This window comes from Hibiscus syriacus, unplaced genomic scaffold, assembly GCF_006381635.1.
Source record: "Hibiscus syriacus cultivar Baekdansim isolate YM2019G1 unplaced genomic scaffold, ASM638163v2 tig00116951_pilon, whole genome shotgun sequence".
Classification (NCBI taxonomy): Eukaryota; Viridiplantae; Streptophyta; class Magnoliopsida; order Malvales; family Malvaceae; genus Hibiscus; species Hibiscus syriacus.
Window position 1 is genome coordinate 1,565,577 of NW_024063482.1, and position 18,167 is coordinate 1,583,743.

The following is an 18,167-nucleotide window of genomic DNA, read 5'->3' on the forward strand; positions in this document are numbered from 1 at the left end:
TTGAGAGGGTATCTTTTCTATTTTTAAGTATTTGGTGTACATATATAGCTTATTTATTTTATTAATACTTTGATATATATATATATATATTTATATTTTTCCTTTTTTTCAAATATTACTATATACAATTATTACTTTACTATTTTTTTTTCTTATCTTACTTATTTATTTTATTTTTCCCTTGTATCCTATTTGTTTTCTTTACCTTGTTTATCTAACACATTTCTCGATTTTTTTTCAAATCAATCAAGGGTAAGTAATTAGGATCGAAACTTTACTTTTTAATTTAACTTGTCATTTTTCTTAATTAAGACAACTGGAAATTACGTAGTACCGAAAGGGCGGTTCAAGGGTGTTAATCCTTCTTTGACCGTAACCGACTCCCGAGCACGACATATTTCTGGTAAGACGCAGATCAGGTAAGAAATAGGGTATCCGATCAACCCATTTATTTTTAAATAAATGATCGGTGGCGACTACAATCCACATTTTTAAGTCGAAGCCCAATTCTGGGGCCCAACCGAAAGACGGTTACGACAATTTTATTGTTGTTGATTGTTTGTTAATATGGATGCTTATGGTTGTCGGGTTCTTGTTCTTCTTCTTGGACAAACTTGACTTGAGCAATAATGATTTTTCTGGGGCAATCTTGGAGATGGATGGCGTTGAACAGATAACGAAAAGATGAGAGAAGGAGCATATTTTAGTTTTTTTTAAATAACATTTTTATTGTTAAAAAAATCAAACTTTTAAAAATATAACAATAAACATTTAAAAATATAACAAAGAAAACGTTAGATATATATTTTTAACAAAATAAAATTCTAAACACTAAAATATTTTTCGAGACATAATTTGATCATTTATTTTTGTATTAAACCCGTATTTTATTATATAATTTAAACTAATTCTAAAATTTAAATTCATTTTCTAAAAATTTCAAATATAATAGGTGTAAAACTAAATTACTTTTACCTCCATCAACTACAAGTTAATTAGTAAAATAAAGTATTTGATATTAGAAGCTTATACTCCTACATATGTGGTACTCAAATTCAAGGCTTCAAGGAATAATAAAAATTATTTAACCACTATAGTCGATTGGTTCATGCTATAATAGAATATATAAATCTTAACATTGTAAATGAAACAAGTTGGGTTGGAATGATCATCCTCTAATGGGTCTTTATAATATATGCTCCAGATTAGTTGATCAATAGATCAAATATCAATAGTTATACAAAAAAATAATTTCAAATTTATCAATATATTTTTGTACAATCAATGTTTAACAACTCAATTGTTGAATTTATCAATATAATTGAACTTAATATTCATATAAAGTTTTTAATCAATCTAGTATTTCTATCATATTACCAATAATATAGTCTTAATAAATATATACATGTGTATTTAACAATTGGGTTAATTACATGTGTCGAAACCATTTTTAGGTGGTTCAGAAATAATAATGAAAGGTGTATGTGTTTTAAATACAGGAGTTGTCACTGTAATTTTAGGTTAAATACGATTGAATACTCATAAAATCATCTCTTTTAAAATGATTTTCAAGGTTATAAAAAAGATAATTTTTTTCAAAATATTGTGAATACAAATTTAGTGTAATTTTAATCTCACATGTGAATGTAATTTTTGAAGAAATATAGTAAATCTCATCTCGATGCAATAATTTGTTTTTGCACCCATTTGAAAAGGAGAACAACATTTATTTGAGGAGGATATCCCTCAATTATACACAACTAAAACAATCACAATCTAACTACTTAGGAAACTATGACCAAATTGTGAGGAATCAAAATTATAAGGTCAAATTGCTAATAAAAAAAATACATTTAGGACCTAATTTAGAGGAATCAAAATTGCAAGGCCTAATTACTAGCAAATTATGCATTTAAGACCTAATTAAGAATAATCATGATTATAAGACCTAATTACTAATCAAAATTATGCATTTAGGACCTAATCATAAGATTCTAAAGAATTGGAGACACCACAAATGCAATTTCCTGAAATACTCTAAAACACGTAAATCCAGTTGAATGATCAAATTGAATTTTTAGGTCACAATGTGGGTACTATATAAGTTAAAAAATAAACCTAAAATTCATTTAGGCCTCATTTTGATTCTTTCCTCCTAAACTCAAAAATTCATTTTTATCTTCAATTAAGTCAAGGTCTATTCGATTGGACTTAAATTCGACCTATAAAACTTTCATACTATACTTATTATGTTCAATTAAACTCTAAGTCATCACTCAAATATTGACTCAAAATTTCATGTCGTTACACTACGATCTATTGACTACTCCTCATAAGCCCATGAGTTGGTATCAATACTATTCTTTGCATGACAAAATATGGATATTTTGTAAGGAGAGTATCGATATCCTAAGGTAATGATATTATTCATCTATTATCGATACCAAGGGTGTGGCATCGATATCAAGAAATTTTAGGAGATTTTGAGACTTGCATTAGTATTGACACTCATGGATTGATATCGATAATATTCTTAAATATTGATACTAAAAATGCCTGTGAAATCACTCAATTACTTATAGTATCACTATCTTACCCTGAGTATCGATATCAACCCATATAGTATCGGTACTAACACAAACCTCAAGATCTCTTAAAATACTTCAGTATTGATATATAACCATCGATATCAATATCAGTTGAACAAAATCAATACCATATGAATAGCGTATCAATACTCCACTTAAAAAATGTCCAGGTTTTATTTTACAAAAAAAGTATTAATACTGATTCAATTTTGCACTAATTAATTCAAGAATCACCCCAAACTCATCCTAAACACTAATTTTCAACCCTAAGTTAATTACTAAAACTTATAAAGTCATTAGAAGTCATTTAACATAATTTTTACACTACTTAACGTCTATAATATCTATAATGGATCCACAAACCCTCAACGTGCTTCACTACCCCATACAAACAAATAAAATCATAGTACATGATCTACAAATAGTAGAAAAGAGTTATAATGTGTTACTTTTGCTTCCAATAAACCTAAATATATTCATGGTTCATCTAAAATCGACCTCTCCTTGCTTTTGCTCTTAGGGGGTCTCACACCACTCTTCCTCTAATTCAAAGCCTCAGAAATGTTTCTAACATCAAAATAATGATTACATCTTACTTAACAATAATTATTTTACAAGAAATCTATATAGAAATTATAAGAGGGAGCTCTTGCATATTAAATTATTCTAAAATTCTAAGTGAGCTAAAAAAACACCATTAAAAAAGATGGTGAACTCAACTTGAAGCTTAAGATATAGAGTTCATGAATTTTGTCTTAAAATTTTGATTGAAGGATGAGAATGCTGAAAGATGAAGCTTTGCTTTAGTTCTTTGCTTTGATGGAGAAAAAGATGGGAAGAATAAAGGTTGTCTTATTTCTCAAAGAACCCACGCTAAAAGCAACTAATATCTCCTCATGCCAGCTATGATTTTTTTCAAATGAGGAAGTTATGCTTTAGGTCCATGTTCTTTCCTCTTAAGTTCAAAAATCTTTTTTTTTATCTCTATTTAGGTCAATTTCTCATTTGATTTGACTTGAATTTGACCCATGAAACCTTCATACTATAATTATTCTAATCAATTAAACTCCAAGTCAACAGTTGAACGTTGACTCAAAAATCTGAGTCGCTACATCATAACTTTTTGGCTACTCATTTTTCTCATCGAGAGTTCTGATTCTTCCTCGCCAGTTTGTGTATTTATCCCCTCGGTATCACCCATATTGACCTTAGTAGCTATATTTGAACCCTTATCGGTGCCCACTACATCAGTGCCTTGACTAATAGCTCCCTCGACCAAGGTAATCTTCTATTCACCTAGTCGTTAACCACTACGTCTTTGTCGATTAAACCCAAAGTATTTTGATTACGCATTTGTTAACGCAACCACAAGTCATCCTTTAGCTTCCATATTGGAATCCAAATTATTGCTCAAGCCCTAAATGGCTCGTTATAGCGACAAGTTATGAAGGATGAATTTGCTGCACTACTTTACAACCACACGTGGGATCTTATTGCACGGCCCAAGCAATCTATAATTGGTTGAAGAATGGATTTTTAAGTGAAACATCATCCTAACGACTTCACTGATAGATACAAAGCTGTTAGTAGCCAAAAGGTACTCTTAAAAAGTTGGTTGAGACTATTTTGAGACGTTCAGTCCTGTGATAAAATTAGTTACGATACGTATTATTTTAACTCTTTCATTATATTATGTGTGGTCTATCAAATAGTTTGATGTTAATAATATCATCTGTTAGGTATGGCTCATAAATATACCAGTAAAGAGGACAGGAGATGGAGCGGAGTGAGCGAAGCGAACATCAACTGTCCTTACAAAGAAAGTCTCGTTGTGGGGTTACGAATTATGTGGGTTGGGGGTGCGGGGGCGCAGCCCCCGCGGTACGGTACAGGGTTAATTTTGTAATTATGTACCAATGTTTTCTATTATAAATAGAGATGTAACCTAGACCTAAAATATCATTGAATAAAACTTCTAGCGCCGCCTAGGCACCGAGGACGTAAGCACATTGCCGAACCTCGTAAAATTCTCGTGTTCTTTCGTTTTCTTTACCCGTTTTCGTCAACAATTGGTATCAGATGTCAGGAGCAAAATTCGAAGTCGCGAAATTCGATGGTCAGGGTAAATTCGGATTATGGCAAACGAGGGTGAAGGATCTATTGGCGCAGCAAGGGATCTTGAAGGCTTTGCGATCTACAAAGCCGACGTCGATGGATGAGGAAGATTGGGAAGAATTGCAGCAGCGAGCGGCAGGAACCATACGATTATGCTTGGCGGACAAGGTCATGTATCACGTCATGCATCTATCGTCTCCAGACGAAATTTGGAGGAAGTTGGAAAGTCAGTTTATGTCCAAATCCTTAACGACAAAACTGTATCTGAAGCAGCGGCTGTATGGGCTGAAGATGCAGGACGATCACGATTTGGCGCAACACGTGAATGTCTTCAATCAAATCGTTTCTGATCTGGCTCGGCTTGATGTGAAAATTGAGGATGAAGACAGAGCGATGATACTGTTGTGTTCGTTGCCTCCCTCTTACGAACACATGGTGACTACTCTTACATATGGGAAAGAGACTATCAATGTTGAGGAGATTACTGCAGCCTTGTTGGCTCACAACCAGCGGAAGCAGAATGCAGGGGAAAGCTCTCAAGCCGATAGCTTATATGTCAAGGGTAATCGAGATCGTAGACGGAAGCCAGAGAAGGCAGGGTCCGGGAAGCGGAATTCCAGATCCAAATCCAGGGATAAGAAGACGATTCACTGTTACAAGTGCAAGGAGGCGGGACATATGAAGCGAGACTGTCCGAAGTTGAAAAAGCAGACAGATGAGAAGCGTGATGGCTCATCCAAGTCTGTGAACGTGGTCGAGGATGATAATTCTGATTGCAGTGAGGGTGATATGCTTTCTATTTCAACGACACAATTGACGGATGCTTGGATTCTTGATTCTGGATGTTCTTATCACATCACGCCAAATAGGGAATGGTTTTCGACATACAGGCCGGTTAATTCTGGTTCGGTTTATTTGGGTGATGATCGATGTTGCAATATTGTTGGTATTGGTGATGTCAGAATTAAGATGCACGATGGCTCCGTTCGGACGTTGAGTGGTGTTCGACATATCCCAGACTTGAAGAAGAATTTGATTTCCTTGGGCACTTTGCACAAGAATGGTTTTATCCCTAAGGCTGACGAGGATAGGGAAACCATTCGGATTGTTAAAGGAGCATTGACTGTGATGAAAGGCAAGATGACTGCAGGGAATATCTACAGATTGTTAGGGAGTACCGTTGCAGGTGGAGTTCACTCTGTTGAGTCCTGTGATGATACGACAAAATTGTGGCATATGCGCCTTGCTCATCTTAGTGAACGTGGTATGGCAGAATTACACAAGAGAAACTTGTTGCATGGTGTCAAAAGCTGTAAGCTCGACTTTTGCAAGTATTGTGTTCTTGGTAAACAGACTAAAGTCCGTTTCAAGACTGCGAAGCACACAACTCAAGGGATTCTTGATTATGTGCATTCTGATGTATGGGGGCCTTCCACGACAACGTCTTTGGGTGGATCTAGGTACTATGTTACTTTTATTGATGATTTTTCACGGAAAGTTTGGGTGTATTTTTTGAAACAGAAATCTGAAGTTTTTGAGAAGTTCAAGCTGTGGAAAGCTGAGGTAGAAAACCAAACAGGACGAAAAATCAAGTGTTTGCGGTCTGACAATGGTACGGAGTACACAGATTCACAGTTCCTACAATTCTGTAAGGAGCATGGGATTCAGAGGCATTTTACAGTGCGCAAGACACCACAATAGAATGGTGTTGCAGAACGAATGAACAGGTCGTTGAATGAAAGAGCCAGATGTTTGCGGTTGAATGCGGGGCTTCCCAAACACTTCTGGGCTGAGGCTGTTAACATGGCGTGTTACCTTATCAACAGATCGCCAAGGGCATCGCTGGCTGGGAAAGTTGCAGAAGAGGTATGGACTGGTCATGATGTTAGTTTTGATAACTTACGGATTTTTGGTTGTCCTGCTTATGTGCATGTACCTGCTGATGAGAGATCCAAACTTGATGCAAAATCGAATGAGTGCATTTTTCTGGGTTACAAGAAAGGTGTCAAAGGATTCAAGTTCTGAGATCCAGTTGCGAAGAAAGTTGTGATTAGTAGAGATGTCGTTTTTGATGAACAATCCATGTTGCAGCAGAAGCAAGACACGACAGTGGTGGATTTCGAGCAGTTTCCAGTTGAGAAACCAGAAACTTCTCAACCGACTTCTGGTGGTTCCACTATGGATGATTTGCAGGATTATAGTCTCGCCAGAGACAGGGTGAGACGGACGAATATAAAGCCTCCGAACAGATTAGGTTTTGAAGACTTGGTATCTTTTGCACTTATTGTTAGCAGTGATGATCCGGTTACTTTTCATGATGTTGTTACTAGTCAGGAAAACGACAAGTGGATGGCAGCCATGGTTGAGGAGATGGAGTCTTTGAATCACAATCGCACATGGGAGTTAGTTCCCCTTCCTGAGGGTAAGAAGCCGATTGGTTGCAAATGGGTGTATAAGAAGAAACCAGTAGTAACAGAAAAAGAGGGGGGGAAGTTCAAGGCTCGTTTGGTAGCGAAGGGTTTTTCACAGCAGAAAGGAGTTGATTATGATGAAATCTTTTCTCCTGTGGTCAGGCACACTTCAATCCGAGCAGTACTTGCATTGGTGGCTAGTTGGGATTTGCATTTAGAGCAGATGGATGTTAAAACTGCTTTTTTGCATGGTGATTTAGAGGAGCAGATCTACATGCGGCAACCTGAAGGTTTCACTCAACCTGGAAACGAGCATTTAGTTTGCAGATTGAAGAAATCTTTGTACGGGTTGAAACAGTCTCCGAGACAGTGGTATAAATGGTTTGACTCCTATATGATCAAGATTGGCTACAACCGATGTGAGTATGATTGTTGTGTCTATGTTAAGAGCCTTGATGATGGTTCTTTTATTTTTCTATTACTGTATGTTGATGATATGCTGATTGCTGCGAAGAACATGGATGATGTTATCGGTTTGAAAACTTTATTGAGTCATGAATTTGATATGAAAGATTTAGGTGCTGCAAAGAAAATTCTTGGAATGGAAATTTGCAGGGACAGAGACTCAAGGAAACTGCGGCTATCTCAACGGGGTTATGTTGAGAAAATGCTAGAAAGGTTTGCGATGAGCAGCGCGAAACCAGTTAGCACTCCATTGGCGAATCACTTTAAGCTCTCATCAGAACAGTGCCCCAAGACAGATAAGGAAGCTGAAGATATGGCAAAGGTTCCGTATTCTAATGCTGTTGGCTGCTTGATGTATGCGATGGTATGTACTCGTCCTGATTTAGCTCATGCTGTTAGTCAAGTTTGTAAGTACATGTCTAAACCTGGTAAGCAACATTGGGAAGCAATCAAGTGGATATTTCGGTACTTAAAGGGTACTGTGGGACATGGAATTATTTTTGGGAGTCAGCGGGATAATCCTTTGGTTGTAGGATATGTGGATTCAGACTATGCAGGTGACTTGGATAATAGAAGATCTACGACAGGGTATGTCTTTACTCTTGGTGGAGGGCCTATTTGTTGGAAGTCTACTGTTCAATCTATTGTGGCTCTATCTACAACTGAAGCTGAGTACATGGCAGCGGCTGAAGCTGCAAAAGAAGCTTTATGGCTTACTGGTTTAGTGAAGGAGTTGGGTGTTCAACAAGGTGGAGTTCAGTTGCTTTGTGATAATCAAAGTGCTATTCACTTGGCTAAGAATCAGGTGTATCGTGCTAGAACTAAACATATTGATGTAAGGTTCCACAAGATCAGAGAGTTGGTTGCATCTGGAGAGGTTTTGTTTCAGAAGGTACATACTGATGAAAATGCCGCTGATATGTTCACTAAGCCAGTTACGACAGACAAGTTCAAGCATTGCTTGGACTTGTTTGAATGTTTCGAGTTGTTAAAGAATCAAGGTAACCCAACCCACATTGAATTTTCCAAGAGGCAGGATATTCGCCAAGGTGGAGATTTGTTAGGTATGGCTCATAAATATACCAGTAAAGAGGATAGGAGATGGAGCGGAGTGAGCGAAGCGAACATCAACTGTCCTTACAAAGAAAGTCTTGTTGTGGGGTTACGAATTATGTGGGTTGGGGGTGCGGGGGCGTAGCCCCCGCGGTACGGTACAAGGTTAATTTTGTAATTATGTACCAGGGTTTTCTATTATAAATAGAGATGTAACCTAGACCTAAAATATCATTGAATAAAACTTCTAGCGCCGCCTAGGCACCGAGGACGTAAGCACATTGCCGAACCTCGTAAAATTCTCGTGTTCTTTCGTTTTCTTTACCCGTTTTCGTCAACACCATCTTTAATTGTATTTTACATAAAGAAGTGTTCTTTCGTTTTCTTTACCCGTTTTCGTCAACACCATCTTTAATTGTATTTTACATAAAGAAGTGTACCTGGAGGAACCTATGAGATACATTGGTTTTGCTCAAAGCCCATATGTTTATCGGTTACCCAAGGCCTTATATGGCCTAAAACAAGCATTGAAAGCAGAGTAACTCGCACTCTCTAAGTTCCTATTGCAGTTTAGTTTCAAAAAATCTAAAGCAGATGCTTCACTATTCATCTATAATGCAAAGGTGATCATCATGTATTTTTTTATTGTATGTAAATGATATTGTGCTTAGTAATAATGATTTTACATTTCGTGATCGCATTATTACCTCATTGTCCATGTGATTTTTTCTAAAGGATATGAGATATTTCAGTCATTTTCTTGGTGTTAAAGTTGTGCCCATTGCGTGAGACTTATTTTTATTTGACACGATACATTTCAGATATTATAGCTCAATTTCATACGGACGATGCCAAACCTATTTCCACGCTCATGTCTTCCTCCGATAAGTTACCGCCCTTTAATTCGTCTACTAGAAAAGATATCTCTAGTTATTGCCAGTTCCTTGGACTTCTTTAGTATATCACGCTCACTCGTTTAGATATTATCTTTTTTGGTTAATCGTCTGTCACAATACATGCATGGTCGTGTATCTGCCCACTGGATATCAGCCAAGCGAATTCTTCGTTACCTTAAATGTATCTTGCGTCACAGTTTACTCCTTCGTTCGACATCTCCGCTTTATCTTACAACCTTTTTTGATGTAGACTGGGGTGAATCATATTAGGATTGTAGACCCACTACAGCTTATGTCATTTATCTTGGTTCTAGTGTTATCTCATGGAAACCAACTCGTCAAAAAATTGTCTCTCGTTCATCCATAGAAGTTGAATATCATACCTTGTCAAATACAACAACTGAAGTACTTTTGATTTAACATCTCACTCAGGAGATTGGAGTTTCTCTTAGAAAACACTGTCTCTCTTTTGTGACAATCTTAATGCCACACTTGTTTGCAAAATTTTGGTCTTTTATTCTCATGTGAAGCATCTTGTGCTTGATTTTTTCTTTGTTCTTGACTTGATTGTTACATGATCATTACTTGTTTGTCATATTCTTTCTAAAACTCAACTTACGGATACTCTCACAAAGCCTCCCTCTTGGTATCACTTTCGATCAATTGAGATAAATGATAGTAATTTTAATTAATCAATGACTCTTGTATATCTTATCTAATTGAAATTTTATTACTTATGTATGATTGAGTCTCTATGTGATTATGTACCGCTGAACTTTATCTTTATCATAGATTTATATATACTCATCTATTGTAACAATATTATTCAACAATATATAAATACTTTACAAACCATATATCGTTCGTGTCAATCGGTCGAGGAATGTGGCTATGAGGGGATGAAATGACAATAAAAATTTATTGGCAGCTTTAGAGAAAAATAGAAAAAATGACACAAGAATTTTAGAGCGGTTCAACTTCTTAAATGAAATCTACATTCACTACATTCATTACCTTAGCTTTCACACTAACGATTTCAATAAATTTACTAATTTGTTCCAACCTTTTAGGATAGGGTGTAACCTTCCTAAAAAGAAATTACAAATCAACAAACTTTGAATATCCTCACAATGATAGATTGTTTGCAAATTAAAGCTCTCACACACACCCAAGAACGCTAAAATAAGAATGACAATGAATACACTAGTGCTCAATGAAAGAAAGACTGAATTGAACACAAATTTGACTATATTTGCTCTTTGATTGTTGGAATAACTTTCTTGTCTTTTCTTAGTTGTTTGAAGACCCATTTTATATTTTCTCATTGATTTATAACCGTTTGAGGTTGTTAGAGGGAGTTTGAAGCTGTTTGAAACATTAAATTCACGCATTGAAGGCTACATGTACATGAAGTTTCGAAACACTTCAAAAACAAAAATAAATTTTTTGACCGTTGGAACCCCAAGTTTCGAAACTTTAAAGGGAGTTCATAAATTTTGAAGAAAGTTTCAAAACTATTGAAATGCTTCGAAACTTCTGAGCATTCTGTTTTTGAAAGTTCCGAAATTTATATAGGAGCTTTGAAATTCTTGGTCAAAGCTCGACTAAAATAGTGTGTTTTGATATTATGGAAAAAAAATGGAACTTTGAAAAATAATCTTAAATGTTTGAATGATATTTTTGACATAATTTAAACTTTGAATTTTTTTTAAAGTTTAGACAAATTTTAAAGATTTAAAAATCAATTTTACAAAAATTACTATATTATTATTATATCAAAATCATTTATGTTTATCGAGTCATACATAGATTTTGATTGTATTGTCACATTCAAAATCATTATACAAAATTTAACTAAGTTTACTTCATAACCAAAATTTAAACTCTTACCGTGGTCAATGACATCCTTAAACCATTTAATAGAAGTCCATAACAATTCATATGTTTTAAAAAAACACCGAATTAACTTGAAAGTCCGTAAAAATGTCCTCATGACACTAAACAATATAAGATTATTGCACTTTAAAGTTTCTAATCTCTCCATGAGAACCAAATGCCAATACCCTTTTTCCCGACATTACAAAAATAAACCATAAAGCTCAGTGTGGTTTATTTAGTGTGTAAGCAAAACAAGCACAATGAACATCATTTTTATGATGTATCAATTTGGCATGCAAAATGTTATCACATTATAAACCTTTAGCCCAAGACACAATGAAATGTACTCAAACATTGAATCCAAGTTCTAATAAAGATCGAATTAAACAATGTCGTGTGTTGATGAGCCACTAGTATAATAATGAATCAAACAATTTATCACTAGGTTCTTAATTTACACTGAACAATGCTCATAAATCATATTAGAAGAATAGATTACAATAAATAATCATTGAATCCTTTGAAATACAAAACCAATCAATATTTAAAAGAAAATATGAAAAATATTTTTTAAAGAAAACAATGAATGTAGTATCAATATTTAGAAATATAAAACCAATCAATATTTAAAAGACAGACATAGATTAAAGTTGAAGGACCAAAACAGAAACACAAGAGTAAATGAGTACCAAATAAATAATTTACCCAAAGAAAATTAACGGGGAAATATAATATCGGAAGCTGCGGTAGACCCCACAAGTTCTCTGAGGCGGCTCTTTGTTAAATTTGACTTTTTTCTTTGGTCGTTGAACTTTGTCATAAGGTTCATATTTAATGCATGTTTCGTTTTTAACAGGTAAATTAATTCACTAAGATCAAACGTTATCACAAATTTAAACATTAATTTTATTAATTTTTTTTATTAATCTAGGATAAGTAAAAGATAATATTTGTTTAAATATCTTCAATTATTTGACAATGAACGATCATACTCTTAACACACATAATACTCAATCCTGAGACCTCAAAGAATAATAACAATTTAAAACAACAAATGTATTTATAGTTGTTCTGTTAAAATTGTTTCTTATTTGATTTTTTGTGGTCAATTTTTTCATTTTAACCTTCCATTATTTTAAAATTTAAAAATGATACAATTTTGAAATATATTTTTAAAAAATCTCAATCAAATTATTTTTAAGAACATTTTTTATAAAATTTAATCTTGTAAAATAATTATAATTAAAATATAAAATATTTATTATAAGACTCGGTGATAAATATAAATATTGTTCTCTCTAAAAATTTTATATTCAAATACTCGTGTATACAAGACGTGTGCATTAACAACATTATCAAGATCGATTATGACAAACCATTGCTGATATTTAGTCCTGTAAAAATTCAATACCAACATTCACAAATAGTATTTGAAGAAACATCTTTACCTTACCAAGCAATAGCTCAAAAAGGGTTTTGTGGAACTAAATGCATCGGAGAGCTCCCAAAAAGTTAGCATTCAGTCTCATTCCAAGTTGACGATTTTTCTTTTTCTCAGCCATATGTTGTGGAACATGAGAATTCATGGTCCCCTCACCCTTGGATAAAGCTTCATATGTTAAAACATATGGGCTAGCCCAGATTCTTCTTTGGGTTCAGACCCCAATAAACAATGGTTTTTGACATTTAATAAGATGCAAAGATCATTTTTTTCCTACTGGAAAGCTTCAGAAAAGGAGACCATGACCCAAGGGATATGCAAGCTTTTATTGGTGAAATCATTATGATGGGGGTTTTAATACTCGTTTCCCTGCCTTTGGAACGTGTCAAAACTGTAATCATAACCCATTTTCTCTCTTTTATATGAGAATTCAAATGTTCATAATTACATGCTATGTTGCGCTGACATGAGTACAGGAAAAGATACGGGGATGAAAAACAGCAATTTCTATAGATTACATGCGACAGTCATTTTCATGTAAAATGAACTTTAACTGCAATCATCAGCTCCATTTGCATGATAGCAGATCGAGAAAATAAGGCAAGAAAGGGAAACATATACAATGGCTTTAGTTATCATCAATAATGTTGTACACAATTAGACCTCTGGATTCTCATCCAATTTGGAAGAGAGGTTACAAAGAGATGACCGTGACCCGGCACTTGAAAATCCGTCACCGGCTGTAGACGTGTCAGAATTCATTCTAACGCCACGATAGGAATCCCCGGCAACTAGTGCCTGTATCAGTTTCGGTGGCGGGGGAATGGCTACTTCCACCACTCCTTCCAACATCTTTACTACCGTTCCCATTGTAGGCCTCGATTCCTCTTCATCTTGTATGCACCAGATTGCTACCATAGCAAGTCGCTCGGCCTCCTGGGCGTTATACGCAATGCCTAGTCTATGGTCCACGATTGCAGCCACGTTGCCATCGATTACTTGGCGTGCTGCCCATGGAGGGAAAAACCACTTTTCACCGTTCCCTCCCTCAGTGAAAGCATTGGTGTTTCCTGCAGATTGTGGTGCCTCCACATTTCTGCGCCCACCGATTAGTTCTAACAATGTCATCCCGTAACTGTAAACATCGGCTTTTGGTGTGATTGCCATACCTGATATCCATTCCGGGGCAACATAACCCCAAGTACCCCTCATTGTGGCTAATACCCTGCTAAAATCCCTGCCAACCAGCTTTGCTAATCCAAAATCAGATACCTTTGCCATGTAATCACCATCCAAGAGGATGTTTTCGGGTTTGATATCACAATGAATGATACAGTCCCTACATGCCTCATGTAAATATGCTATGCCTCTTGCAGTGCCTACTGCAACTCGAAACCGAACATCCCAGCACAAGTTTGGACCATCTTGACGTAGGTATGCACTCAAGGAACCGTTAGGCATGTAATCATATACAAGTAATCGATGAGAATTCTCGGAGCAAAATCCTCTGAGTCTCACAAGATTAACATGTTGAATGTTGCCAATGGTGCACACCTCTGCCCTGAACTCCTTCTCACCACTCCCCGGCCTTTCAAGGCGCTTAACAGCGACAGGAGTAGAATCTGATAGCTCACCTCGAAAGACCGCACCAAATCCGCCATGACCCAGTTTCTCCGTAAACCCTCGAGTCACACTATTAAGCTCTTTGTAAGTGAATACTTTGAGATTCAAACAGGGAAAAACATCACCACCATCAGCATCCCCCTTCCCCTTCCTGTTCTCACTTCTTTTCCTCAGAACCAACAAGATCAACCCCATGAACCCAAAAGCTGCAATAGACCCAATAATGCAAGCAACCAAAACCATAGTTTTCACCACATTTTGCTTCACAACTCCTTCCTTTGGAACCCTAATATAAAACACGTCTTCATTGATACCATCAGAGTTCAAATTTCTCAAATTCAACAAAGAACCATATACATTCTTACACAGATTAGTCCTCCCATTATGATACAACCCAACACAAGAACATTTTTTCAGACAAGACTTCTCACAAGATCTCCTAGTGCCAGAAAACGACACCGTTGTCCCTCCATCAAACCCAACATAACCTACCTCCTCAAACCCATCTTTATCCTCGCAAAAATCATCATTTTCTCTTCTACAACCACTGGTAAAATCCCCAGAATTCCATCCTCCATCATCCAAAGGTCTAAATCCGTTAAGACAAACACAGGGTTTTAAAGATGAACTTACACAAGTTCCAAAACCAAATGCACCGCATATTCCGTAAACTCTGCACTTATCATCCGGCACAGACCAAAACATGTTCCAATTCTCTATCTGTGGCGACCATGTGAATTGCTTCAGCTGTCCGTTGGCATCAATCTGAAACCTTGTCAATGGAGGGTCCAGTCCGTTATCCAGTGCTCTTTCTGTGTACCAAAACGACGCCGTCGGCAAGTACGGGTCGGAGAAATGGAACTTGTAAATGTAACGGATTGTCATTTGTGGCACATTGGCAAAAGCAGTTCCGGTCCAGTTTCCGGTGGACCAGTACACATTGGTTGAATTGTAAACGAGCTGAAATTCGTTGAACTCTTGGGGGTTTAGCCTTAAAGAGAAATGTCCCGGCGATGGGTCAAACAAGCTCCTCCAACAGGTTAAAGATCGTTGGGCGCTGATGTTCATCCCCGGCAACCACGTATCCGTCGGATGATCGAAGCTTTGCCATATTTTTAAACCTTCCGATGAATACAGCACCAGATTTCCACTCTCTAAAAGACTGAACCTTTTTGCTTTTTCACTGTTTGTGCTCTCCCAAACGACTGAATCTGGCGACTCTTTCACCGCTAACCGCCCGGTTTCGGTGATTTCCAGTGAAGATTGGGTGATGTTCTTGATGGGGTTTTCACGATTGGCGACCCAAACGCGCGTCTGGGTTGGAATGGAAGAGTACCAGACTCCTAAATACCAATTGCATTCCCCATTTGTGCTGAAGAAACCCAGCTCGAAAGCACGGTTAACGCTGAGAAGAGTTGCGTTTCCTCTGATGATAACACCATCGTTGGACTCCAATTTCCTTGCTTTATAATGGGTTTCCCATGGAAAAAGCTCATCCGGTGAAGATTTGGTGACATATATTGCATGTTGGGAGTGGAACGAGAGGAATAAAAGCAAAAGAAGCAAAGAAACAGAAGCCATGAAAGAAGGGGAAGTGCGCACCGACATCTAAGCCAAAGTTTCGAGCTTTTCAGTTCGGTGAGAACGAGTCTGGTTTGAACTCAGTGGTTCGAGGGTGAGTGAGTTCCGTGTTGAAAGTAGACATGGAGACGTGTGGAATCTGAGAAACGGTTGAAGCAAAACCAAGCAAGGCAGTCTGTGAAGAGATAAATAGAACAGAGGGAAGAAGAAGAGAGAGAATAAGACAGATTAATAAAGAGTGGATTCTCATAGAAATCTGCAAAAAGCTGCCATTCACAGACACGACAAAAAGCCAAAAAAATGAAAAACTTTTGAGAAATTACAGTTATGTTTTCCGGGAGGTTTAAATTTGGTGGCATATTGTGCCGTTAGTTAATGGAATTAAGTAGGAAGAAGAGGGGCATTTTGAAAAAGAGCAGAGCAGGTGAAGGAAAAGTCAAAGAAGAGATGGATGGTTGTCTTGTGGCAGACAAATGTGCACGACCTCACTCACGGTGTTCTCTTCTTTCAACAAGGGTAGTTAAAAGCAAGCAAATAAATAATACTATTTCTTTCTTTTTATTAAATATACACTCTTTCTTTAAACTTGGATTATCATTTCGTAAATTTTAACTTTACAATTCATACGTGCTGATTTTTCTAAATATAATGTACATCGGTAAGAAAAATAAATTATATTTTTAACAACATAAAATGAATACCATCAAATGTGATTTTAAATAATAAATAATTAAAGTAAAACTAAAATATAACGTTAATTACAATTCTAAAAAATAATTAAAATAATAAATTTGTAGTTTACCTTACATAAAAAGGATACGTTACAAGAGGTAACGGCAGCAATGGCTTGGGATGGTGAGCTTTAGGTGGCATTTTGTGTGTGCGGATGAAGTGAGGGTGGAAGAAGGTGAGAGCAGCCATGTTAGGACCACAAGTACACGTTTCAATCATTTTTGTTTATGCTTTACCATAACAAGGAAAACTCATTTTGCATACTTGGGATAACTCTTATCTGATTAAAAAAATTCTAGGAATCATGATTGCATCAATAATATATTATTAGTAATACATTCTGTTCTTAATATATTAATAAAGAAAGTTTTGTTACTACTTTCCGTTTGACAAATATCTATACATATAGAAGATAGAATGTAATTAGTAAAGTACATAGCCTGGGTTTGGACCGACATGCTTTTGATCCCATACTGTAGTGTGCGTGGTCCTACCAGTGTTCATTGCGGATTATTATGAGCGTACTAGTTCCACAATTTTCAAAGAGAAAGCTGTATGAACAGAAAATGGTGTGTGTGTGTGTTTTTTTCTTTCTTTATAAAAATAAGAACGAGATGATACGACTCATTTATTACGTGGAAAAAAAATACCGTAAAAGAAGATTTGATTCGATTTTAAGATGTACAATGGTCATTAGTTAAGCCGTTGTTCATTTCAATAAGAGTATGAAATAAATAAATAATGGTTTGAAAATGGTTTGCAAACCGTCAACAGAGAGAACGATTTTACCAAAAAATCAACCTGATAATAAATAATCAAGCATCTTTTTATCAAATTTTATTAATATATTATCTATTTTGATAAGACGTAGATTATCATTCACATTTTATGGGATTTCATTTAAGTTGACTCTACGTCATAACCATCTACGTCTTATCCGAATTGGCGCATGATCCGTGCCTTAACATTTAAAAAAAATAAAAAAATAAAACTATAAGAACTAAAATTGTAATTTAATATATATTAGTTCCATAAGTTGAAGAGATTAATGGAGTTAGCTTATATAGACATACTGGAGTGTTTATATTATATTTTTTGACAATGTGGGATATTGAGATTAGCTTAATGACATTGTTAAAGATCTTGTAAAAAATAAAAAAAATTGATTTTTTAAAGAGATTAAAAACATATTATAATTTTTTTATCTTTTAATTTTTATTATGTTAATTTCATTATTGTTGTCGCGGTCGTCTTTCAAGTGGGTTTGAAATTGGGCTTCGACTTGAATAAAATGTTAGAGTCGTCATCGATCATTTATTTTTTTTTAAAAAATTGGTTGATCGGACACCATATTGTCTAATCTGTGTTTTACTATAAATATGTC

At 35.7% G+C, this 18,167-nt stretch overlaps 1 protein-coding gene across 1 annotated transcript; it reads right to left on the reverse strand.

Annotated features, from left to right (window-relative positions):
• Positions 1-13,332: 13,332 nt before the first annotated feature.
• LOC120188557 (G-type lectin S-receptor-like serine/threonine-protein kinase SD2-2) lies at positions 13,333-16,264 on the reverse strand. Its single transcript, XM_039191948.1, has one exon. The coding sequence runs from the start codon at positions 16,076-16,078 to the stop codon at positions 13,505-13,507; it is 2,574 nt and encodes an 857-aa protein (XP_039047879.1). The 5' UTR covers positions 16,079-16,264; the 3' UTR covers positions 13,333-13,504.
• Positions 16,265-18,167: the final 1,903 nt, after the last annotated feature.

Coding starts and splice junctions, on each gene's coding strand:
- LOC120188557 (XM_039191948.1), bottom strand. CDS start 16,078: ATGTCGGTGCGCACTTCCCCTTCTTTCATGGCTTCTGTTTCTTTGCTT.